The following is a 12054-nucleotide window of genomic DNA, read 5'->3' on the forward strand; positions in this document are numbered from 1 at the left end:
GTGTGTGCGTGCAAACGTGTGTGTGTGTGCGTGCAACGTGTGTGCTGTGTGTGTGTGTGTGTGCGTTGGCGAACGTGTGTGGTGTGTGTGGGTGCAACGGTGCTGTTGCGTGCGTCAAGCCGTGGCGCGTGTGGTTGTGCTGTGTGCGTCAACGCTCTGTGTGTGTGTGCGAACGCTGTCGTGTGTGCGAACGTGTGTGTGTGGCGCAAGTTGTGTGTGTATGTGTGGTGCGTAGATGTGTAACGTGTGACGTGTGTATGTGTGTGTATGTGTGTGCGTGCGAACGTGTGTGCGTGTGTGCGTGTGTGTGTGTGTGTGTGTGTGTGTGCTTATTGCGTTCGGCAGTCCACACAGACTTTGGGGACGCTGTGTGAGGTTCACCCAGGAGACAGTCACATCAGCGCGGCCAGTCACAGCCGGGCGCCGTTTAGGACATTTACGCCGATCGTGTCCGTCACACGCCATTCCTCCGCAAGCGAAACGAGACGGACTCTCCGCAGTCTGCGCGGACGTCTTGTGTACCGCGCGCCAAATCTGTGCCCGTATGCGACTGGTGGACGGGTAAGAATGTGTAAACACGCTATCACACACGCGACGGCACGCCGCGGAGACAGGGATCTCTGGAGGCTCCGCGGGGGGCGGTCCCGCGCAGCCGTGCGTCTGGCCTGCCAGGAGGGAATCGCAGATTAATAAATGTTTTCGTACCGGTCAGCCAGGACTCATCCTCATCTCTTACTGCTTGGCACAGAGCCACAGCTCACACCCATAATGCACCGCTTCCCTCTCCACCTCAGGAGGGGGTTCGGGTCCCAGCGGCCAGGTGTGGGCGGGGTTAAAGCCACGCTTCCGCGCGACCACGGCGACGGGAAGCTGACTTCCTGCGCCATCTCGCTGCTGACCGGCCACAGGAAACATTGCAAATATGCATTTATTTATATTACTGCAGATTCCAGGATATTTTTTTTTGTTTTGCCACAACTGGTCTCAACATGCAGAAGCTGCACAGGAGGGGACCTCCTCCTCCAGCCCAAAGACACCGCAAGCTGCCCAGGAGGGGACCTCCTCCTCCAGCCCAAAGACACCGCAAGCTGCACAGGAAGGGACCTCCTCCTCCAGCCCAAAGACACTGCAAGCTACCCAGGAAGGGACCTCCTCCTCCAGCCCAAAGACACCGCAAGCTACCCAGGAAGGGACCTCCTCCTCCAGCCCAAAGACACGCAGTACCAGAAGGACCCCCAGCCCAAAGACACCGCAAGCTGCACAGGAAGGGACCTCCTCCTCCAGCCCAAAGACACCGCAAGCTGAACTGCAGTGTGGCCTGACTGAGGAAAAACAGGCCTTTACATTTTCTTTTTTAAAAAGCTCAAAAATCATTTTCCCCTCAGACGAAGGAGAGGCGGGGTGGGGGGGGGTGGGGTGGGGGGCTGGGGGTGCGGGGGGCTGGGGGGCTGGGGGTGGGCTTGGGGTGCGGGGGGCTGGGGGGGGGGGGGGGGAGCTGGTCCTATGTATTGATTAGAGTTTTTAGTTTAGTGGGGATAAAGTTGGCGGGAACAAAGCCTGCCCAGCGAGCTGCGATGCTGAAGGAACAGAACGCTCTGAGAGGAGACGCGGTGTGCCTGGAACGTGCACATCTTTTACAAATGAGGAACAGGTAAGAGGCCGCACCAAAAAAATACACCGCCACAGATTTATTTTCAGCGCGATACTATAGTGCGGCTATGGTCTTTAAGGAACTGTTCTTTAAGCTTTTATTCAGCCTGTTGCTCCCAAAGCTCCACAGACACGTGACAAAGGGAAGCCCTCAGTCCCAGGCTGGGGGGGTTATGGACCGGCCAGCGTCTCACAGGGCTGGAAGGGCGTAGTTTCTGCCTGGTCTAAATGCCTCCTCTTCCTCACGCCAGCGATGAAGAGCGAGCGGCGGTGCGCGTGAGACGGAGGTCTCCCCGGCGGCGGTTTTGAGCGGGAGAGGGGCGCGGGGTTAGCGCGCCCCGTTTCCTCCCGCCAACCCCGCCAGAGCCGCCGCGGCGATCAGTCAGTCACCAGCCCGTTTCCGTGGCGCCGGCGCCTGCCCCCTTTGTTTACCGCTCACTGCGCGTGCCGGGGGGGGGGGGGGGGGAGGGGGGGGCAGCCCTTCCACCCGGAGCGAGCGCTGCTCAGCCGCATCAGGCAGCAACACACCGCAGCCCCCTTTACCAGACCCCGCCCCCTGCCCCCCCCCCGCCCCCCCTTTCCCTCCTCCGCTCCCACCCCCCCAGGAAGTTCTCTACAGGATCTGAGAGCAGCCGTGTTCAAGCCCTGACACGTGTGCCTGAGCACGCCGGGGGGGGGGGGGCGCGTGGGGGGGGGGGGGCTGCCGCCACCCAGAGCAAGAGGCAGGGAGGGGTGAGAGAAAGAGAGAGAGAGAGAAAGCAATATCTCTTCCTTCCATGGAGAGGAGAGAGGGGGAGGGGAGAGAAAGGGTGGTCTCTTTCTTTTGCTCTTTTCCTCCCCATTACCTCTCTCTCTCCCTCTCTCTCTCTCTCTCTCTCTCAAGAGCACAACATGGGTATTACTACACTGCCAAAATAAATAAGCCAAGTAACAATTATTATATTATTATTAGCTAGCGCCATTGTGTTATAATTCCTTATTGTTGTTTCCAATAAAGACAAAAAATATCTATGAGAAGACACACGCTGCTGGTAATTAATAATACTGATAATTTGAATGTATAAGACGTTATATTTCACTCATATGTTTCTGTTAGTGAGTGTCCCCACTCCCCAGGCTGAAGAAGGCTGCTATTGGGCAGGCACTGGTCTGTCCTCACCTCAACCAATGGCCACATAGCTTCTCCTGTGATGTCCAGTAAAATACTGCATATATTCCACGATTCTCAAAGTGAGTGTCCAGCCCTGAGACGGTTCATAAAGGCCTTCCTCACTGCTAAGGGCTCACAGGCACTCTTTAAACTGGGCAGGTTTCGTCTCTGATGGTGAAAAGATTTTGAACAGCGGTTTTGAGCGCGGTGCTCCTGTAAGAGTAAAGTTTATCCTGTTGTGTGCCTCATTAGTGCTGCTGTCCAGACCAAGTGGACTCAGCTAACCCCCCCCCCCCCCACCACACAGTGCTTTCGACAACACAAGCAGAGAGCTCGTTTCAGGCCAGAAACATTTAACGCTTGTTTTTAAAATGTCGGCCAGTCAGGAAATATTCGAGTTGTACCGTCTGCATGTTAATGTGTTACACGGGGTCTGGATGCGGCAGCACACCTGGCACAGTTGCACCTGTGTGGGGGGGGGGGTGGGGGGGGCTGGCAGCCGGTTCTGTGATCAGACTACAGCCCAGCCTCACAGGTTTACTGAACGGCGCTACGCTGAGAGGCTACGCTCAGTCTGGTTAAACAATTATGAGAAAATACCGATTGGTGTGAGATCTTTGTTTCATGATTACCATAATTTAACCCTGTGAAGAATATGTTTTTTGAAAATTTCTTCTCAAAATTCCAATTCAGTCACCAGCAGTGATTGTGACATCAGCATTAGAATGTTCAGTCAAGAACATTCTAATCACATATGTGACATGTGTATTTGTCATCGCACACCGTAAAAATGTTAAAGTACATCCTTGATAATGTAAAGGAGGTAGACGGTGTCTTTCTGGTTGGTCAGGCCAAAGCGCAGTTTGTACAGGAGAAGGGGATCACGAGCAGCAGGCAGGGTTAATACTGAAATGCCAACCGTTCCAAAGAAGAGTGACGCACCCCATTTAGGGATGTGAATGCTCGCTTCAAGATCAATTTGATTAGAATCGTGATTCATGATTCACAATTTAATTCAAGAACGATTTTAGGGTGGTTTATACTTATTTGGTTCCATTCACTCCATTGTACTGTGATTCAGATCTTCAGACAGATTCAAGTAACACTTGATTTTAAAAAATGCGGTTTGCAGATGGATGCAGCTGCAGCGCAGGATCTCCAATCGATGCAGGGAGGTAACGGATGAAGCTTAACACCGCTAACACCTTCACTAGCCGCTCACCAGGACTAATGCACAGCACTGACAAAATGGGAGAGTCTAGCGGTGATAAGGACAGCCTCTTTTGTCTTTTCCTTTTTATCTCCTCCTTTTGTGTCTCTGTCTCTCTATCTCTTTCTCTCTCCTCCCTTTCGCTCTCACGCTCGCGCTCTCTCCTCCCTTTCCCTCTCTCTCTCTCTCTCTCTCTCTCTCCCTCCCTCTCTCTCCGGGCAGCGAGCGACTGCTTTTTAAACTCTGACACTGACGCAGCTGTGGAGACAAAGGAGGTGGTCAGGTGCTGCTCTGGTTTGCGATGTGATCTGATGAGTGAGAGAGTGTGTGGTGTGTGTGTGTGTGTGTGTGTGGCGGGGGGGGGGGGCAGTAGCTAAGCGGGGAGGGGGGTGTAGTTAGGCTCTGTTGTCGTGACTCACAAGGCTATTAGCTCTGTCAGAGACAGCCCCCCAGGAGAGACTCCTCAGGCCACAGTGACAGAGAAGAGGGGCGGAGCCTCCTGAAGACTGTGGGCGGAGATATGTATGACCCCCCCCCCACCCACTCCCCCCCCCCCCCCCAGCTCCCCCTCCCCCTCCCTCTCAGCTGCTCTTCACCACGCCAGCCAGTCCAGACGCCGGAGACAAGCGGGGCTTTATTATCAACAATAAGCCCTCCTAAGTGGGCCATTTGCGCGCCCATCAAACCTCATCTTCCTATCAGCGCTCTGAAGCACCCGCTCTTCACAACCCATTAGCCGCCGAGCCCGGGCGCCACGGCAACGCCGCCTTTTTTTCCGCTCGCTCGCCGGAGAGCAAATTACCGCGGCGCAAATATGCAAAAACCGAGGAGCAGCGATTAAAGCCCCGACTAACCAGCGGCGTCCCAGCCTAACGAGAGCGGCATCCTAGCCACGCGCTAACGAGCTCACACGAGCTCACACAACGGCTCCCAGCGCTGCTGCCCCACCTCAGAGAGCCCAGCTCCGCCCACACTGAGCGTAAATAAGGGTCATACACACACCCCAAACACACACACACCCCCCAAACACGCACACACACACACACACACCCCCAAACAAACACACACACACACACACACACCCGAAACACACACACACACACACACACACACACACACCCACACACACACACACCCCCCACACGCGCACACACAACCCCAGCTCGCCCAATAATCAATAACCCCAGGAGACTATCCGTTGCCTGACCCCCCTCTCCTCTCCCCTCCCCTCCCTGCAGACAGAGCAGACTCAGCTGCACACAGAACACATTCGCTCCCAAAGCCAGAGGAACCGTCCGGTCCTCACGCATGAAATTCTGCACATTCCACCTGAAATAAAATAAAACCCCTGCGATGTGCACACGGCGTGTGATCAGCGTCTCATTAGCGTGTAGCGTGTAGCGTCCCGATGCACCCCGCCGCCCCGGAGCGGACCGCTACACGCTTGCTGCGTACAACGGCCCGCGGGAACCGGCAGGAGTGATGGCACTGCAGTGCAGGTGCGTGGCTGAGGAGCCCGCGCGGGGTGGCGGTAATGACCCCCCCCCCACACCCCCGCGAGCGGCGGTCCGCGAGGCTGCGAGCCCCCCCGTACGCCCCCCCCCCCGCTCCCGCGCCGCTCGCATCATCATCCGTCTTCCCTTCTGCTGCGACTGCGGAAACGCGGCAGCCAATCAGCTTCGCCGAAAAAAAGACCCTCAACCCGCCACTCCCGCCAACTCTCATTTCAATAAATCTGCCCCTTTATTAGTTTTCGATGTCTGGCTATTGTTAAACTGCCCGAGGATTCGGTGTGAGGGGGGGAGGGGAGGGGGGCACAGCTACACCTGCGCAGAGGCTGAGCCCAAAGCCAGAGGAAGGAGAGGAGAGATAAACCTGCGTTTGGGATTTAAACACCATTAGCACCATAGCGCGCCACGCGTCTCCTTTTTACAGTAGCAGGGTTTAAATGTCAACAAAAACACTCGCTTAATGATGCTAAACGGTGCACACACAAAACAAAAGAAGAGTAAAACACACACACTGTGGTTTCTAGCGGCCCCGCTCTCGGCCCTGAGCTCGACTCCATCGCAGAGCCCGCGAAGCGGCATCGCGGTCGCGGCATCGCGGAATCGCGGCATCGCCTCATCGCGGAATCGCGGCTCGCAGTCGTGCGCGAAAAGGTCGGGTTCGTCCACAAGCTCACGAGGAGGGATTAGCACCATCCTGCCCTCCCACACCGACAGTCAACAAGCTCATCATAGCGACACAGAACAAGAGCCAAGCTCACGAGGCAAGCAAAAGAGCGGCACAGCTCAGCGGCAGCTAGCCACAGCTCAAACAGAGAGCGGGCACAGCTACACAGAGAGTGGGCACAGCTCATTCCACAGCTCAAACAGAGAGCGGGCACAGCTACCAATGGCACAGCATCCACTAACAGAGAGCGGGCGCAAACAAGCGGACAGCACAGAGAGTGGCGCACAACAAGCTACGGAATGGGCACACATGCGCCAGACGGGCACTTCACACCCCCATGCCCAGGTTGGGCTCAGGTTGGGCACCTTGTTGAAGCAGGTAAACCCCAGGTACTTTATCACTGACACTAATGATGTGCAATTATGACCAACAGGGATGGTGGGGATGGACATAAGGGTCAAAACGAGTATTATTACCACTTTTATTATTAATAAGAATAAGAATAATAATAATAATAATAATAATAATTTGATGGTGTGGCCTGCATTGAGCAACGCTGAGAAGCTGCTGTATCCAGGAGACGGGTGTCTGGCTTCAGTCACATGTTCTACGGTGCCCCCACCCCCCCACCCCCACCCTGGGGGCAGGAGCACACGCCAGCTCCACACAGAGGAGACAGGTAGGAACTGACACCCCCTCACCCACCCCCCCGTACTCCCCCCCACTCCTCCCGCAAGCAGCTATGACCTACATAAGAGAGCAGCTTTCAACAAAACTTGCCCAAGAATAACGTTCCTTTCTTTCAAAGGAAATCTGGGTGAAATTTCCCACCAACATGCCCTCAAAACTAGTACACAACACCAAAAAAAAGACAGAATAGGAGAATGACTTTGGCGTCAGAATATGATACACCGAAACACACTTTCCGCGCTACAAAAAAAAAGTGTCTTAAGTGTTTTAGTCTTGTAATGAGACTTAAAATCTTCTTTTTTTTCTTCTCTCGAGTAGAAAATATTAGCTTGTTTAAAGTTGACTGTTGGCTTCTCAAGTCAAATTTTCTTACCCCACCGGCAAATCTCGAAATGAGTCTCACCCCATGTGATAAACGAGCTTCGACTCGTGAGAAACGGTCGCACCTCATTGGCAACATTTTCATCTTATTTAGCAAAAAAAAAAAAGTAACAGAAATAAGACGATAAATCTGAACACAAGACTGACATACTTGTTGAGGTTGACAATCTCTTTTTTTTTTGGTTTTCGCGATGTGGGGGGGGGTCCACGTTCTGGAGGACAGGGTGCGGGTAACACCGACCCTGGCCGTTTCGGCTGACCCCGCCCACACGAGCGCACAGACGCGGCGGCCGTGCGGGGGGGGGGAGGGGTGGGTGAGGGGGGGTGAGGGGGGGGCGGGGGGGCGCTTACCTGCCCGTGGGGCTGCATGGCGCCGTACGACATGCTCTGGCTCAGCTTCTGCTTCATCAGCAGCATGCGCTTCTGCTCCTCCGTCAGGTGGGAGCCCTGACCCCCCCCCATCTGCCCCTGCGCCTGGGGCGGGACGGGCACCTGCCCCGCCCCCTGCCCCGCCGGCGCCTGCATGTAGGGCATCATGGGGCTCTTCCCCGCGCCGGCCATGGGCGGGGTCATCCGCTGGCCCCCGTGCTCCACCGCGCTGAAGTGGCTGAGCGGCTTGGTGTTGCTGTAGGACAGCATGGCCGCCTGCTGCTTGCTCATGGCCGCCTGCCCCATGCCGCCGGGCTGCTGGGAGATCATGGTCATGTGATTCGGGGGGAGGTAGTTGTTCATGGCGGCCTTCTGAGGGTTCCCCGCCATGGCCGCCACCATGGGGTTCTGGCTGTTAAAGGCTTGCGGGTACATCATGGGGCTATTTGGTTTGTCGGGGTTGAAGGGGCCCCCCCCGTAGGGGCTGGAAGGCGCCCCCGCGGGGGACCAGTTGGCGGCTTGCGTCTGCTGCTGCTGCTGCTGCTGCTGGTGCTTCTGGATGAGCTTGGCCCGCTGCTGCTGCTGGGAGGCCAGCTGCTTCAGCTGCTCCGCGGGGGACAGCTCCGACGTGGAGGGCGGGACCTGCCCCTGCCCCGGCCCGCCGCCCCCACCCTGGCCCGAACCGCCGGCGGCCCCCGGGGCGGGCACGGGCCCCACGCCGCCGCCCGGGTTCATCAGGAAGCCGTTCCCCGGGCGGGACGCCTGCGCCGGGGCCTGGGTGGGCGTCTGCGGCGACCGCGCCACGCAGTTGGCGGGCGAGCCCGTGGCCATGGCGACGGCGGGGGACTGCTGCAGCGGCTGCTGGGGCGGCGTCCCGCTGGCGGCGGCGGCGGCGATGAAGGGCGGCCCCGAGGACGAGGGCCGGACCTGCGGCGAGCTCATGGGCAGCGGGGCGCTCTGCGGGGGCGGGGCCGACGCCGGCTCCTGGGGGAGGGGCGTCTGCGCCGCCTGCCGCGTGAACTCCGCCTCCTTCTTCTCCTCGAAGTCCTCGTTGAACAGGTCGTGCATGTCGTCCTCCGGCACGGTGTTGGCCAGCTCGTCGATCAGCTCCTGCCACTCCTGGTCGTTCAGGTTGATGTCGGAGAACAGCTTGTTCTGATTGGACAGCGAGGTGTCGGAGGACTCCATGCCCGCCCCGTCGTCCAGCGGCTCCTGCTTCAGGTCCTTGAGCAGGCCGAAGCCGTCGTCCAGGTCCAGCGAGCCGTTCAGCTTCATGTCCGGCAGGCCCCCGTTCTTGCCCAGGTCGTCCGGCCGGCCGGGGACGTGGTTGTTTCCGCCGACGCCGCCGGCGTTGTTGGGCATGCCCAGCGGGGGCTTGATGTCCATTTGGTGGAGGGGCGAGGCGGAGGGGGGCGCGCTGTTGGGCAGGCCGGCCAGTGGGTCCAGGCCGCCCGCGGGACCCTCCTTGCGGAGCCGTTTCGGGTGGGGCGAGAAGTTCCCATCGCACACGCCGTTCTGCTCGCCGTTCAGCGGCGACCGCGCGCTGTCCAGCTTCCGCTTCACCGTCTCCTGCAGCTGCCGAAACAAAACCGGGAGAGGAACTTAGCCACGGGACAGCACACCACGGGACAGCACACGGCAGCCACACACCCCACCCAGCCAGCATCAGCACCACAATCTCATCGCTAAGCAACACCCCACCCCAGCCCAGCATCAGCACCACAACCTCATCGCTAAGCAACACCCCACCCCAGCCCAGCATCAGCACCACAATCTCATCGCTAAGCAACACCCCACCCCAGCCCAGCATCAGCACCACAATCTCATCGCTAAGCAACACCCCACCCCAGCCTCAGCTCAACAACCTCATCTCCAAGCAACAGAGTGTTCAGACCAGCCTGGGCCAAAACCAAGGGTTCTTACGACAAAGCAGTTATAAATGAAGGTGCCTGCTAATAACTCTCTTACTTCTCATGACTGCTGGAGGAGAATAGCAAGCATCTCTTTACGATCACAGCTGGCATACTGGAGTCTTTTCGGGAGCATTGGGGCGTCCCCACTTCGCCATGTTTAATTACTCGCCTGTTGGAAGTTCTCTCCCAACTTTCAAGTCCAGCAGGTCTGTTTTCAGCAGTGTGGCGCAGAACATTCTAGGTCAGCGTACAAACTACCGCACCTTCAGTGTTCAGTATCTCCAGTTCCCTGCTCATGCAGTGCTCTGCACAGACACTCAGGCAGTCCTCAACACGGCTCTCCTGGGAGGCAGTTACAAGGGGCTTCAAATCAGAACACCACGCCACGCCTCGACTCCCCAAAGCAAGCCGGTTTTGTCACAATTCAAATTGTTAAAACACCTCCCCCCCCCATCTAAGAAAGCTCAATATTCACCAACTGTCCTTGTCTCGCTTCCAGAAGAGAATATATTGCATAGTGAGAGACAGAGAGGGAGAGAGAGAGGGAGAGACAGAGAACAACAGCGCAATAACGACTGGCTGTTAGCACTTAATCATTATCTCTGGGGGGGGGGGGGGAGCACGGCGGAAGGAATCGGAGCTGAAAAATGACAGTTGACGAACTTTTCATTGTTCACACTTCGCGAGCGCTTATTGTACCGCCGTCTCCCGCTTAACTCATCTGAGTCATTACATACGGCCTGGAATCTGCAGTCGGGGGGGGGAGGGGGGCAGGCGGGGGCTGGGCAGGGGGTGGGGGGTGGGATGGGCACGGGGGGAGGGGGGCAGGCGGGGGCTGGGCAGGGGCCGGGGGGGAGCGAGGACTGGGCAGGGCCATGCAGGGGCCAGCAGCGGCGATGCCGACTGAAGAGGGGGAGTGGGGAAATCAGAGCTGTTAGACGCTCGGTACCAAGATGGAGAGGGAGGCCGCGAGCCGGCAGTCCTCCATTGCCACCAAATTCCTTCTCCTGCCTCTCAGCCACAGCACATTCTGTCCTGGCTGCTGTTCACCCAGAGAACACGGACCTCGGACTGCCACAGAACATCCCCTCCTAGATAAATATCAGTGACACGTCCGGGTGGAGGGGTTTAGGCTACATGAATATCGGGGTTCAGGAGTCAGAACACAGGGACGGGCTACTGGCAGGAGGTTGCGGGGTTGAGTCCCATTAGACTCCTGTACTAATTCATGCCTAAAGAGAGTAAACTGTGCCCGGGAAAAATGCAAGCTGCATAATTTGTAAAACCGCTCAGCAAACCCAGCAAGTAGGGGCCTGTTAGAGGTGCTGTAAACATTTCAATTTAAAGATGCTATACTACATACAGTATATATATATGTCATAATAATATTTGCTTCACACGTTTTCATACGAAAGATCAGTATCCATAAAGTGTGCAGTAAGAGGCCCTGCAGTGGGTTCATTCACCTCTGCTTATCCTCATTAGCAAGCCACCGCCAACCACGCATTCCACCACCACGCGTATTTGCCAACTTTTTATTGTGCAATTTTCACCTCTCAAAATAAACCGCTCACCTCCCTGGAATTATTATTAAACTGTTCAACTATGAAATAAATTCCCTTTTTCGGTGAAACAAGTGGGTAAAGCCTTTCGCATTCATTTCGACGATGAAAAACAAGCTATGCAAGCTTTTCAATAAAAGAAAAAAAAATGGAAAAAACGCAATTTCATGACAGCTTCAGAAATATTCAAGTTCAACAATCTTCCTCCCCCCCCCTCCACCCACACCATGATTTGCCTCTTCTGAACTTCAGTAAACTACGATTATTAAAATGTGCCTGAATCATTTTTTTCCCATTTGGTATTATATTATACCACTGGAAGTAGTCTAGTTTTATATTTTCGGGAGCCAAGACGCTGATTAGTTTGGAGCAAAACTTGGCCGGGGGTTTATTTTCATAGAAACAGAAGGCTACAAAGCACGTATATATGTTTTACACTTACATCAACAATTCTGTTAAAAAATGTGTGTGCGTGTGTGCGCGTGTACATGTGCGTGTGCGTGTGTCATGTGTGTGCGTGTGCATGTGCGTGTGCGTGTGTCATGTGTGTGCGTGTGCATGTGCGTGTGCGTGTTCGTAAGCATGTGCTTTCAGATGTGAAATTGCACTGTGGTTCAATCTCCAACTTTCTGAGAGCGGCGGCCTCTTGACATGACCAACGCAGGAAAGATTGGATGAGCAACAGGACTATCTGTCAATGCTGAGATCATGCGCTGCCGGGTGAAATCATATAAAACAATCATTAAAAATTTCAGCATTATTTGTTCTTCGATGTCCGCCCTTCCCCCCACTGCCAGAACAAATGAACAATCTTAAGTAGTCACGGGGGACGTCACGGGGGACGACAAGAACTCAGAAACCGAGATGCAATTCAAAAACCTGGAGATGACTCGCATTGTTATTCAACTGGAACATTAAGACAAAATATTCAGAGGGAATTCTGACCCCCCCCCA

At 55.8% G+C, this 12054-nt stretch overlaps 1 protein-coding gene across 13 annotated transcripts in view; it reads right to left on the reverse strand.

Moving 5' to 3' along the window:
* Positions 1-12054, reverse strand: part of maml3 (mastermind-like transcriptional coactivator 3) — a 149308-nt gene that overhangs the window by 49338 nt on the left and 87916 nt on the right. For all 13 annotated transcript variants that reach the window (XR_010329881.1, XR_010329884.1, XR_010329879.1 and 10 more), the window contains exon 2: positions 7608-9200. Coding sequence is in view for 4 of the 13 variants with exons in the window: in XM_064334540.1 (XP_064190610.1) it covers positions 7608-9200 (1593 nt within the window). In the remaining 9 variants the exon portion in view is untranslated. The remainder of the gene's footprint in view (positions 1-7607; positions 9201-12054) is intronic.

This window comes from Anguilla rostrata, chromosome 5 (assembly GCF_018555375.3).
Source record: "Anguilla rostrata isolate EN2019 chromosome 5, ASM1855537v3, whole genome shotgun sequence".
Taxonomy (NCBI): domain Eukaryota; kingdom Metazoa; phylum Chordata; class Actinopteri; order Anguilliformes; family Anguillidae; genus Anguilla; species Anguilla rostrata.